General features: G+C 35.1%; 1 protein-coding gene across 1 annotated transcript in view; it reads right to left on the bottom strand.

Annotated features, from left to right (window-relative positions):
• LOC113071769 (netrin-G2-like) overlaps window positions 1–15,134 on the bottom strand; it is a 56,025-nt gene that overhangs the window by 33,567 nt on the left and 7,324 nt on the right. The window contains exon 3 of the mRNA XM_026245071.1: window positions 9,281–9,924. Coding sequence (XP_026100856.1) covers window positions 9,281–9,924 — 644 coding nt within the window. The remainder of the gene's footprint in view (window positions 1–9,280; window positions 9,925–15,134) is intronic.

Genomic DNA, 15,134 nt, shown 5'->3' with positions numbered 1-15,134 from the left:
ATTTATGCATTGCAATCCTTTAATTTGTAATATTTGGCATGTTTGTGTGCTGCTGTGCATCCTTGTGTATTTGTATTTGCATTGGAAAACAAGACAAAAAAACTAAGAACTTTTTTTTTCATCATGTAGTGTAGTATCACTGAACATAAATTTTTCAAATAATTGTAATTATTTTCAATGAGACATTTTTATCCAAATCGTGTTCATTATAGACTTTGGCTTGGTGCACTTCACATTGTGTTAATTTCAATTAAAGTCACAGAAGTAGAGACAGATCTTTTCTTGTGCATCGTGATGTATTGAGTGTAACATTAGCAAAGCTAATGTGAAAAAGCAAAAAAATGTAGGGCAGGGTTTGGTTCTATTCATCAGTCATTGATTAGATTACTAAATGATTGGACTAAATGATTCTAGAATTCCATATGTCATCAGAAAGAAAGTCTTTTCGAGATTTGTGTAATTTTTTTATTGATCATGGCTGCAGTTATTCATCAAATTATGTTTTAAAACAGGTTTCCTGAACTTTCTATTGGTTGGACAACCAATGGTTCTGCCCAAAACAAATTCAGATGGTTGAGCCTTTCTGTCGAGCTGTTTGGGATACTCAAACAGCAGAGTGCACTTAAATTAACTTTAATAATAGTTAACTTTAAAAAAAAAGTAGCTTGCAATTTTATGTTCCAATTTCGGATGGCAACAAAAACCCTAAAGCTGATACAGTAGAAACAATGGCACACTTCAGTAACTTGGTCAAATCATCAATACTTTTTAAACTGCTGTTTCTGTACATTTGTATTTTATGTTTCAAAGATTAATTGTGTTTTCAGATACTTGAACGATCGTGAGCACGACTAACAAAGACAGAAAGACTGCAGGGGCTTTGGAGACCATGCCATCTGAATTTCCGCACTGCCAATAACCCACAGTATTTTTTCTTTCACTGTTACTCGGTATGTGTTTAATAATATATCTTCGCATATGTTACAGCAGCGATCATGCGGGGAGGGTGGAAGCAAGCCTGAGTTTGCGCCCCTGGCCTCTTCACTAATGTAACCTTAGCAGAAGAGTAACTCAGGCCAAGGACTCATCTTTGATGGTCAGCGCTGATGGTGTTCGGCTTTTTAGAAGCAAACTCAAGGAGCTCCTGTGGGAATACTGTAAGAGCAGCTCTGCTAGACCTGAGCATTTATAATACATTCTCCTCTCTGCTTCTAACTGTACCGATGTATCGCCAGCATAATCTTCACCAAAAACTAGGGCAAGTATTACATCACATGAAAGCACTGCAGACAAAAGCAAAAATTACAGATCACACATGCGCCCACACAACGCAGTGTGGTGAAACTCATGGACAAATACACCAAAGATGTCTAAGTGGAAGTGAAGTCATAAATAGACTGCTTTTAAAATTTGTCTATGAAATGTTACACAATATTTGAGCAACCCTAACTAACCCTAAAAATGATTCTCCACACTTCAGCTAATTGAATTCTTCATGCTCAATTTCTGTTAGTTTAAGGATTTGATCAAACCGAAATGTACAGTTAAAAAAAATCGCCAGTAATTAATGTTTTTTTTAGATTTATACATCATAAATCAGCTTTCCATTGATGTATGGTTTGTTAGGATAGGATAAAATTTGGCCGAGATATTGCCGAGCAAATCTGGTGTCAAAAAAATCTAAATATTAAGAAAATTGCCTTTAAAGTTGTCCAAATAAATTTCTTAGCAATGCATACTACTAATCAAAAAATATGTTTTTAGATATGTAAGCAGTAGGACATTTACTAAATATCTTCATGGAACATAATCTTTACTTAATATCATAATGATTTTTGGCATAAAAGAAAAATCTATAATTTTGACCCACACAATGTATTTTTTGGCTATTGCTCCAAATATACCCCAGCAACTTAAGACTGGTTTTGTGGTCCAGGGTCACATATATAACATACAGTATATTATATACCAACTTATTAAATTACTAAAATTGTTTTATAATTTTACATTGAAAAACACTCAAAAATGCAGGTGCTAAAGAGAATGTCATGTAGAATTAAACTAAGACGAAACTTAAAATTTTCTGTAAGATTTGTTACAGTTTTTAGCTGTATTTAGTATATAAACAACCAATTAAGAGGTTGTTAACATAGCATCTTTACAGTATTACCGTTTACATATTACCGGTACTTTTTTTATTTTATTTTTTTTTACAGTACACTTTAACTTTTTTTATGGTCTTTATGTGGCTGAGGTGTGGCATAACTTTTCAAAATGATCAGATTTATAATTTTTCCTGGCAGATGATAAACTGAACATACACCCTAGCATTCACCATGGTAACAGCAAAGCAATACCCTAACAACCACCTAGTACTCCCTAGCAGAAAATATATTAATACTCTATACCTCAAACCTTGCAGAAAACTTGAAAACCTTTTTTTTCCTGCTGTGGGATGGACTGGCTTAGTATGGAAAGAGATGCACACTAAACAAGATGAAAAAAGAGAATGTGAGATTAAAGCAAGCGTGCACTAAAATGCAGCACTACAGGTTGAGTTGAAACGCAGCTGAAGAATGGCGCTCACTCAAGGCCCTTTCCAAAGAAAACTCAGTGCTCAGCTCTTCAGATGTGTCTGACTGGCTTTGAAAGGGGCTTCATTGATCTGTTGACATGGCTCTGTTGCCCCCAAACCTACTTACATGACTCCCCTCAGGCCTTCAGGCAGTGTTCATTTTTACAGCTTGATTTGTTTTAGTCGTAGTTCGTCAAAAATGTCCTTGAAATTTAGTTCATATTTTGTCCTGTCATATTCATTATAGTCCAGTTTACTCAATGAAATGAAATAATTTTAGTCAATGAGAACACAATGCAAAAATTTGTTAATTTGACAGTCCAAATAATCATTTAAACATATCAAACATACATGCCTACTCAAATGTGCGGTCAGTATGTTTTTTGAAGAAGAAATTAGTAAATTTTATACAGCAAGGATGCATTAAAGACATTTAAAATCTATTTAAGTAAACACCCTGGGGGTGTCACACAGACTGCTGCAAGGAGGATAAAAGCACAAAAATGATAGAAATAAATCATTTTCATTGTAATAGATAATCCACAAGGTGAAGAATTTCTCACACACCTGATAAAATAAAACAATACCGGACAACATAAGAAACAGATCAGGGAGTACTTATACTAACTCAAACAAGGGACTAATAACTAGATTAACTAGAACACAGGAGAACAGAATGAACTAATCAACACACATCAGGGAAAAACATGAGGGAAGAAAACAAACTAAAAGTCCATGATGGTAACAGGTGGAAACTGTTTCCAAAAAATATTTAAGAGAAAATGTATAATAATATTTTTTTAAAGACAAGATTAAATGGTTTTGAGCAAAAAATTTTAATATTAGAATGATTTGTAAAGGATCATGTGACACTGAAAACTGGAGTAATTATGCTGAAAATTCAGCTTTGCCATCAAAAGGAAGAAATTACTTTTTAAGATATATTAAAATAGAAAACAGGTGTTTTAAATTGTAATATTTCACAATATTACTGTTTTTACCGTATTTTTGATCAAATAAATGCAGCCTTGTGAGCACATGAGAGATAACTGTAACATGTTATTAATCTCATAAAATATTTGATTTAGAGACTGTTTTGAATATTGCATTATGTATACCTAATTTGCAAAGAATAGTTTTCTTTGTACTTTTCATCAAAATGTACTAACTTGCTTTTCTTCTGACAGGACTCTCCTTTGGATAATTTTAACCATTAACCAAACAGCTATATAGAAAATTTTGTCTGGCTCCATTCTGGTATGTAATATCCAATTTTCATGAAACAATTTTCCTAATTTCACCTAAAATTACATCATATTATGGACATAAAAAGGGTTGAGAATGACAATTCAAGTTGATTTCAAGAAGTTTGATGGGAATATACTTTATGTGGAATATACTACTATATGTGCTGGTGTTTTCAGTAGGGATGGCAGCATATGATGGCCTGTCAGGTCATTCACAGCACAGTGCACTGAAGATGCTAAGCAACTGTCAGCATGTCTGAATATTGACAGATCCCAGCAGAACAAAGTAATGTATCAAATAAAGCCATGCCATGCTCTCTGTGATTTATGGATTCTGACCAGCGTGAAGGGATGCTTCCGTAGAGTACAGTAGACAAGAGATTTCATTTATACTGTAATAACCATGCAGATTGCTCAGATTAGTTTGTGAGCTTTGCATCAGCTTTTGGGTTTTTCACTGCGGTTTGTTTTTCCAAAGCAACCACAAAGAATTTGAGCCTCAGTTAGAGCAGAGAATCATTCATAGAATCACGTCACGTACACACTCAGAGATATCCCTCAGTACTTACATAATGGGATTGTATTGTGTGAAGGAGCAGACGGAAATTCCTCCACAAGTTATTATCTAAGGGTTTATGATGAAAAGACATCCTAAAACAAATCCAGGGCAACATTAAAATCAGAAAATTTTTAAAGCAAATTTCCCTACTGAAAAGACCACCACAGCTGGTCTTCCGCATACAGTATGGTGCTGGGAAATCTAGGTAGCATTGGATGATGGTGTGCTGGTGTACCCATGAGGCTTTTTAACTAGTTAACCAGCATCATCACACTGGTTAACTAGCCTCACTGACATGTAGCATGGCTGTGCTAGTACTACAGTACAGGTGATGATACATGATAACATTATAGTATTTTCATATTATTCATGTTATACTGAAATTAATTTAGTACGGTATTAACATAGTAAATTATTCCATGGTACTTCCAAAAATGGTCTAGTAACAATAAGCATTCAGTAATTGCTAGTAAATTAAAAAGAACACGGAATTAAACTTTTAAGTAGAACAAATGAAAATACTATTTTCTAGTGAAAGGTACCATTATGTTATGTTTAACTTATTTCAGTGTAAGTCACATTTTTTTTTTTCGTATTATCTGATAGTACACTTTGCCCTCAGATCCTCAATGAAACAAATGTTTCAGTGAAAAGATAGATGGGCCTGACAGAATCTGACCGGTGTCGTGTGAATTTTCCCAAACTGTCCTGCTCCAAATTGCCCAAGTTCTCTTTTGACAAGCCTGCCAATGTCTCTCACACCCTCTCTGCCAGTCTTACACCTTAGATTCAGGGCTCAGGTGCCTCTCAGAGAGCACAGGAATCAAGAGATGCCATCTGATGTCCAGAGACTTCACTTCCTCTGGAGGACACCTTTTTGGTAGACTGACATTTTCCTAATGGGACCGATGAAGGAGGTGAATGAGGGTCAGACTGAATAAATGGTCCTGCCCAGATCTCAGACACATCTAGCGAATCCGTCTGTCAATGATTGTTAGGCCAAAGCTGATGGCTGCTTCACTTTACCCATTAGACCCCTGCCACACGACCCTGACTAGTACTAAATATCAACACAGATGAATGCTGAATATCAACCCTAAAGTGTCAGTGCTAAGTTTCCACTTGTATGGCTGTTTTGGATTAGCATGCTAGCATACTACTTACAAGTGTTCAAATTTTTGTACAGTTTCATGTGCTACTCATACACCGTTTTTAGTGATATACAATACCATTTAAAAATGAAAGAGTTGGAAAGATTTTTTAATGTCTCTTATCTCAGGCTGCATTTATCTGATAAAGTAAAACAGTAATATTGTGAAGTATTGCAATTTACAATAAATGTTTCTTGTAAGAATCCTATATATATATATATATATATATATATATATATATATATATATATATATATATATATATATATATATATATATATACATACATACAGCATATATTTTGAAGATATTAACATTTATATATTTATATTCATATAATGTATATCACATATAAATATATTTAATATATAAATGTAAACATTTTCTTAAATATATACATGCATATGTGTTTGTATTTACATATACAGAAATATAAAAAGTATACACACATATATTATGTAAACAAAAACTTTTATTTTCGGCTATATTAGTGCTGTCAAACGATTAATCACATATATATCTATATATCTATCTATATATATAGATAGATATATATATTCATGTTGTGCTGCTTAATATATTTGTTTAAGCCGTAATACATTTCATTCATAATTCTTTGATACATAAAATGTTTAAAAAAGCATAATGTATGATCCATTTATTGTAATGCATCCTAGCTGAATAAAAGTATTACTGACCCCAAACTTTCCAACAATACTGTATATATGTGCAAACGTGACCAATAATCGAACACACTCACACTCATCTGTTTGCTTACTTTAAAGATTAATTTGAGTGAAATAATTCAGATTATTAATTTCAATGAACAGGTTTAAAAAATTATTCACTGATTCGATAAAATACATACTTTACAAGAATGAACAAGATTAAAGAGATATTACTGCTTACTGTACACATTGTTGACTATATAATGTGTATTATTTTATATTTGCCATACATGTATACAGTGTATGTGTATGTATTGCTACCTACTGAAGGGTTAAAGTAGCTTCCCCAGCACTGGTAATAATAGAGAAAGAGTAGGTGTGTTCAAACCTTTGTCTGGTATTTGCTTTTCAACTTTTTTCTAAGCATATATTTTGCTATGTCTTGGTGTTTTAAGGCCTGATGATTAAATGATTGAAATCACAAGCACTTACATTTAATACAAGAGCAAAACAGCACAATCCAAGTGTGGGTGTGAATCAGTCTCTGAGTGATTCTTGATTCTCTATAAAACACCTCTTCATGGTGGCCCTTTCATGAAAGAGTTTCTGCCCACACACGAGTGATAAAGATGGATTGATCCTGATGTTGTCCTCGTGGCTCCTCTGGAGCTTCCTTCATTTCATCTTCCCTCCATAACCTCTGTCTCTTTGCCAACGTGGGTCCAAGGACATCTCTCAGATGCGAGTTCTGATAGGCTTACATAGGCTTATTTTATTTCCGTTCAACCTTGATCTTTAGTAATGGCCTATCATGTTCTGTGTATATTAATAAAACAGCATTATTTCTCCAAAATCCCTTCTGCAAAATTCAGCAGCCATCCCTGGCTTCTTTGATATTCAGTATCAAGGCTGCAGTATCTTGGTACACTGGATGTTCAGAAGGGTTTCATGTGAGGATTCAGGAGGAAAGGGAACAGGAGATGCATCTGATCAGCTCAAGTCTTTGCATAAATTAACACGAACCCTGGGAATTGTGTTTATTTATTTATTTCCTCTCTTACCAGGTTTAATTAAGGTTCAAGCAATGTCTTTGGGATATTTGTCTGATGGAACACGAGCCCACCCTCCCGCTCTCCTACCGTTTCCAAATCCGGTCCATCTACTGGGATGCCTATTTGTGAACTCTTTCTACTGTCTTGTATCTTACGTCAAGATTGCAGCAAACCAGAGCAGGGCAGAGAAGGTGAGGATAAAACGCAAGTCTTATCTTTTCACACATTACCGTTGCGCAAAGAATAAATAAAAAGAATGATTGCGCCTCATTATGTTCACCGACATGTGGTGTGCTGTACAGCATGATGCCTCCTAAACATTACTTTTTAGCAGGAAAGGAGCTGATCAAGAACATTTTTCACGAATGTCATCAAAGCAGCAGGGCAAAAAAAACAACTGAGGAATATGTTTTCATTGTTTGGTCAGGTTATTTTTAGATGCGTTCTGCAGGAATATGAGTTAGTAGTATTGCTGGCACTTCGGATAAAAAGGCAAACATCATTATCAGAGAGCACGTAACATTTCCTGGCAAACAAGACGCAAGATAAAGAGATAAATAGGGATATTAACAGCATACCTTAATTGCTTTAAACAAGTAACACTTCATCTTCCTCAATTAAGGATCCTTGGCCCATCTTATTATAGGCTTTTAGCGCTGGTTATTAGCACATGCTTGATGACAGAGGAAATGGGCTGTGATGCAGGAAGTGTCACCGGCTGTAGACTCTGATCTGATTATCATGCCCAACACCCACCAACCCCATGGACTCCATTTAGATGAGTACTCGCAGGGCAAGCCATCAGGGAGGCCGTGCCATTTTTATTATTCAAATGCTGCTGAAACGCGTCCCAATATTGTGGAACGAATGCAATATCCCAGGACGATTTTCCACTGGGTATTAGCTTAACATTTCCACTCCAACGCTCCTCTCATTGTGAAACACTGAAACATCAGTCAGCACTCTGATAGGCCGCTTTCTGCTTGTCCATTAGTCTACTTTACCCATCCCATTCCCTGTCGCCGTTAAAACAATTTCCTCTCTGACATACCAGAATAAGTATTGATTGAGGGTTTGCATTACCGGAGGTTCGGGCCCTTCACTGCTGGACAGTTTTATCATAGCTGTGTCTGCCAGGTGATCACTTTAACGTATAGAACAACTAGTTTGAAATGTTGTTGAAAAGATGTGTCTCTATGGACATTTCTAAAGGTGGATCAACATGGTTCACTTTTTTAGGCTAACCTTTGAAGTTTTTTTAATATTAAAATATGCACTCATGTAGATTAATATGGTGCACGGAAAGCGTTATCGATCCTTCTAACTATTTGGGCAATAATCGGGATGTTTTTAGAGACGTGTTATGTTTGTCCACAGCCTAGAAAAAAAGTACCGTCCCCAGACATATAACTTCACAGACGCATTAATTTTATGGCTACTTGTTGAAAATTGTTACCTAATTAATATTCATGAGCCAAGCTGATAAAGTTTAGAATATATTTATAATATACCACTCCACTATCATTGAAAATTGGAAACTTTTTTGCATAGGTCTATTCCATGCATAAGTTGACCTACAAATTCCAGAACCAGAAGCATTGAAATGGGTGAAAGAAAACATCTTCTTGATATGCCCTAACATATGCATGCGATATTTATCAAAGCATTTAAGGTTATGTAAAATGACAACCCTAGAAGACTGAGTTCATTCTGCACTCCAGTGATTTCGTTTTAGAAGAGCACAACGCTGTAGGCCTGTATATGCGCTGGACACAAAGATGTCTGATGCAAGTGTCAGCTTTTGTTCTCAAATGTATTTATTTGAATGTGATAAAACAATATCAGATTCCTAAAATATGAAGATTTGCTCCTTTATTGTGTTCTGAAACCCTTCTCCCTCCCTTCTCCCATAATTCCTTCAATTCCTCTACTCTTTCAGACAGAAAAGGCTGAAAAATGAGCGATTAAACAATAAAACCAGCAAAAGCTATCCATCAGTAACACAAACACTGTGCTGTGCATCATTACCTTGCTGGTATGTCGATATTGGAGATGGCGTAAAAGTACTTGAGAAGGTTGTCTCTTTGTACGTATGTTCCTCCAAGCGCCGGTCTCAGCAGCCGAAGGCGTAGGTTTGTGAAGGTGAAAAAGTCTCGCAGGCCTTTCATACTCTCCATGCGCGTGTATAAGTTGTCCATGTTTTGTAATTTTGTCCCAGCGAATATGGCAAAGCGTTCCCGGACCTCAAACCGCACATTCTTCTCATTCTTGGAACCGACCCAGCGAGAGTATTGCTCTGTACATATGACTCTAGTCACGTTCGTGGCCGACAGATCCTGCACCCTCTTTGGCAACATCCCGAAGCCGTCCATGCAGTCATCGGCATAGTACTGATAAGGCTGCCAGGTTCGTCCATAATTCAGGGACTTGTCCAGCACCATTATTGTGGGCCTTCCATACTCAAAGGTTATCTGGATGTCATCTGTTAACTCCAGGCTTTTGTTCCAGGATAAGGATATGTTGGCCTGAAGAGGCTCAGGAAAACGACTCCATGTTACAGTCTGCCAGTACGTGATGAGTCCAGTTCGCTCAGGGTCTTGCATCAGCTCTGGAGGATGGGCAAGTTCTTTGGTGGAGGCATCGCATTCGTCACTGCACAGGTATGGGTTTTCCTACAGGCAAAAGGGAAATAAAATGTCAAATAAAGAGTTGTACAAAATTAAGGAAGGATAAATAGATTTTTTTTTGAAAAGCTGAATTAATAACCATTCCACTGATGTATGGTTTATTAGGATCGGAAAATATTTGGCCGAAATACAACTATTTGAAAATCAGGAATCTGAGGGTACAAAAAAATATAAATACTGAGAAAAATGCCTTTGCAAATGCATATAACTAAACAGAACATAAAAAAATATAACGTACAAAAGTTTAAGGTCAGTACGTTTTTTTTTTTCAAAGAAATTATTTTTATTGCTTTAAATTAATCAAAAGTAACAATACATTTCTATTTCAAACGAATGCTGTTCTTTTGAACTTTCTATTCAAGCCCTTAAACCTAATATTAAGCAGGGCAACTGTTTTCAACATTGATAATAGGAAAATAAATTAAAAGGATTTCAAAAGGATCATGTGACATCAGCTTTGCTATACCGGGAATAAATCTGATTTGAAAAGATAATAGAAAATCGTTATTTTAAATTTGTAGTAATATTTTTTATCAAATAATTGCAGCCTTGGTGAGCATAACATTTCAAAAACATAAAAAGCATATTTAAACAATAAATATAAAAATAAACATTTATATATATATATTTATATATATGTATAAATATATATGTATAAAAACATTAAAATATATATCTCATAAATTTTATAAAAGGTTTTTATAGCTATTCATACAAAAAAAAATTATCATATAAATGCATGAGACTTCTTTCAAAATAACATTTAAAAAAACTCTTATTGACCAAACATAGCATATATAAATTAGAAAAAAAATAAGCATTTAAATTTTGTTTTTGCATGTTATCTATCTATCTAGATAACCCCTTTCCAAAGTTCCCATCGCTACTGTAATTTCAGGGTTTGAACCTTTGCCCTAGTGACACACCAGGTGTACAGATTAGCCTACAGATTGCCATCTGGTCACCCTTGAACCCTTAATTCCCTTGTAAGTAAGCAACAGCCATCCCACACAGCAAACGTTTGAGGAGTTAAAAGTCTCAACACACACACTCCAGCCTCTAAAACCCACAGATTGGTGTCCAGGAATAGTTATTGTTTTATAGCCGGCCCGGCACACTTGCATGTTTCTCTGGCCAAGTGTCTTCATGGACCATTAGCTTCCATTAAGAAATAATTTGAGCTACCTGTCCCAACCATCTGGAGTACCTTAGCACTTTGATCCATAAACAGGAAACACCTTAGCCTAACTCAGCCCTCTGACTCAATCCTGTCGTCTTTCTCCGTATCGTACAAATCCAGTCCAACTGCTGCAGCAGGTGGTTCTTAGGCTAAACCTCCAGCTATCCTCACAGGAATGCCCTCACGTCTAAAGAGCAGTGCGGCTCTAAGAGAAATGTTTGAACCTGTCAGTAAACAGACAATATGATGTTTTGGCATCCTCTGATAGACATGTGTGGTTGTGTTGTCACTGGCGAATTCACAGCAGAACTTGAGACAATGACTAATCATTACTGTGATCAGACCAGAACAGTTTATTAAGAAAATAAAACACATTGTGAACACTTATGAATGGATGCACTACTAAATCTAGATCAATGTAACTTTTGTAACGATTTCTATTTTTGTTTTAAAATTTTATTCATAAATATCATATTTTTAAATCGTTTGCTATGACATATTTAAACATTACATTACTATTTAATATTAATTTTGAATATTATTTTAGTATTAATGGTAATTAATAAAATATACAGTATATGTAAATGGATGGCTGTGAATTTGACTAATATTTAATTATAAATGATTCCATTAAATAATAATTATTTATTTCAATAAAATAAATATAAAAAGTGTTTGTGATGGCTGAGTTGCATTCCATATAAAATATTTTAGTAAACAGATTTTTCTGAATTTTATCAATTCAATTATGAATTAATGTTACATAATATTTATTTTAATAACTTCTATTATCAAAGCTGTATACCGTAAATATATCAACATTTTTGAATATTTATATTCATTGTTAAATTTACATTATATATTAAAGGAAATTTCCTTTTTTGCACCCTCAGATTCCAGATTTCAAAAGATTTACACTTAAGTGAAGTGTGTGTGTGTGTGTGTGTGTGTGTGTATGTGTGTGTGTGTGTAAATTAATTGCTACTGATATTTAAATATTAATTATTAAATAAAATAATGATTATTTAAATAACGTCTGATATCAATGGTGTTTAATAAATATTTAATCTATATAATATTTAACTAAAATATTTAAATAACTTCTGGTATCAAGGGTGTTTGTGATGGCTGAATTACTTTTGATGTTTAAATATTACCATTTATATATTTGTAAATTGGCTGCTATGAACTTTACTAACATTTAGTTTTTAATTAATAAATTAAATAATATTTAATTTAATTATTAAAAAATATATATTTCATAAAAAAATGTAAGTACTTGGCTCAAATAATAAAAGTTAAAATATGTTGTCAAAACCGAAAACAAAGACTGTAATGTGCTGTGTTTTTTTGAGGACAGGCTATAAAGCACAAGCACCAGCTTCCTGGAACAGCAGTGAAGTTTTTCCAGGACCCTGTGATTCCTTTTGACTTTAGCTGAATGTGAGCGTATCATTAGCATCACACACCTTTCAATGGGATTTCATGAACTGTCTGTATTGCATTTGTATTGCATGTTCAAAATATGGTTCAACATCACCAAGGAATATCCACATTGCACTGAGGGTCTGTTTATAGGGGCTGACCGAGAAAGAAAGATGGATGTGTGTTCTTAAAATAAACAAGTGAATCAGGAGATTTTGTTAACAAAAATGGGACTCGGATAGAAACTGTTACAATGTTTCATAAGAGCAGTCACTCTGGTAGAAATGTTCTGACCCCAGTTAACAAGCTGTGAAGAGAAGGTACTATACTCGTGGAGACCAGACTGACCGCTGGTCTTGTACCTGGAGAGGTGGTGTGAGTTAATTACAATGAAGGCAGCTCCCTCTGGACATCCAGTCATACAACAGCTGGCGCTGAACAGCTTCAGAGGGATACAGTCGCCTAATTATACCAGCCAGAAAATGACGTGCAAAAGAGTTTCAACTGTCCCAGAGACTGCCAGAATAGGGCTTTAATATGCAAATATATTATCAAACCATTTTTAGCTTATTTAGTAAACTTGGTAATGTTTCTGATGTTTACTGGATTTGGAGTTTTTTTATGTATTTCAGATGTTTTCACACTGTTTATCCATGGTTTGATCACTGAATGGCAGTTTGATTTCTTTGGAAGCTTATTTCTGGCATGGAATTGAAAAAAGAAATGGCAATTGTGACTTTTTATCTCAAAATTCTGACTTTTTTCTCACCATTTCGAAGTAGCATCTTACAAATCTGACTTTTTTTTTTTAAGAACTTGCAATTCTGAGGGAAATGGTCAGTATTTCAAGATGTAAACTTGTAATTTCAAATATAACTTGCAATTAAGAAATATAAACTTGCAATTCTTAGTTCTTTCAAATTATGAGATAAAAACTCTTAAAATGAGATAAAAACTTATAACTTGCAGTTGTGAGATATAAACTTGCAATTCTGAAAAAAAAAATTGAATTGTGAGATGTAAACAAAATGACCAGATTTATGAAATTTAATCCAAGGACTTGTCCAGTTTAGTATTCAATATATCATTAAAATATATAAATAAATCTTACCCCCCCCCACCCCCCAAAAAAAAGTCCTATGTCAGTTTGGCTATGTTTGTAGTATTTGTCCCTATGGATTTACCATCAAAACTACACACACAGAATGGCACTTCTGTCATCTGTGTTCTGCGGGACGCATTGCAAGTGAAATTGGGCTGCTCACAGAAGGCAATTTATTCACAGACAAGCTGCTTTGAGAAAAGCATTACAGTCTATGAGTGTGACTTGAGTGTGTGCAAATATTCAAATTATACAGTGATCAATAACGGTTTGCTTATGCAAGTCAGAATGCTTTCATAACATACTGTACAGTACTTCCATTTACATGAACCACCTTTAAAGCCGCTTTCAGAAAAAACTGCATTCACATCAACCAAGCGAACCAGACTTTGGTCTGCACCAAAAGCTAGAGGAAAGTGTCTTTTCATTGTGATTAATGCTCTGTATAAGAGAGGTATATGTTAATCTGGAGAAGGATTATGTTGGTGTTTGAAATTAGTTTTTTGTTTTTTTGATACAGTCAAAAAGGACAGGGTTTTATTGCAGAATAAAATACAAGAATGAGCGTGCTATTTTTGAAACAACTAAAGAAAGCAATTTGAGGAATGCAAATGACTACATGAAGACATGTTGATTTGAAGAATCCCCAAGACCTGAGGCGGCATGAAAACAGACAGATGGGGGATTATTGCATGTGGACACATGGGGACAAACTCGACCCCCTTTGGGAGTACAGGATGGGGAAGGATGTGCTTTGGATTCATGGAAAATTCATGAGAAATTGGCAAAAACTAATCAGCTACAGGATTGTTCTGTGGCAAACAGACAGTTCATTGTTTAAGTGTAGAAGTGATGTTTTCCAGACACGGTTACAGAAAAAATCTGGACCAAGTGTTTCTGTTTTCCCATGGTGCATTGCGAGAGTGTGCAGTTACTCAACCTGCTATATTTAGTCCTGGCTCTTAATGTGTTGCTAAACAGGTTAATGGGATTATTCCTCATATGGCCGTGTGACTAAAGACAGTGATTTCATTCAAATAGCATGTGTGAGGATGATACACAATGGAGGCTTTGGATCTCGGTCTATGTTCAGATGCGTACTGTATGCAGCAATGGGTCATCTTTCTGCTTGGCTAAGCTGAGATCCTTTCTCCCTCCCCATCCTTTATACTCTCTCTCTCTCTCCCTAATTAGCCTGCGCTTCATACTACAAGAGCTTCCAGTGTTAGCTAACATCATGCAAGAGAAGGAAAGAAAAAAACACAAGGCGCTGAGTAAAAATGCAACGGCATCTCCTGTGGGCGCTGAGTGACTGAAATTTCCTCTAAATCTTTAATGAGCCCGAAAGCTTCTCCAAAAGAAAGGGAAGTTGCCAAATCTAGAGGGCTTACGTGGATCAATTAACTCGCTTTCAATGTGAAGAGAAAAAGATCTCTGATTGTAAACACAGTTCAACAGGCTTAAAAGAGTGCCAGACTCACTATATCA

This window comes from Carassius auratus, unplaced genomic scaffold, assembly GCF_003368295.1.
Source record: "Carassius auratus strain Wakin unplaced genomic scaffold, ASM336829v1 scaf_tig00008058, whole genome shotgun sequence".
In the NCBI taxonomy this organism is placed as follows: domain Eukaryota; kingdom Metazoa; phylum Chordata; class Actinopteri; order Cypriniformes; family Cyprinidae; genus Carassius; species Carassius auratus.
Note: the sequence above shows the minus strand (reverse complement) of the source record. Positions and strands in the feature narration are given on the sequence as shown.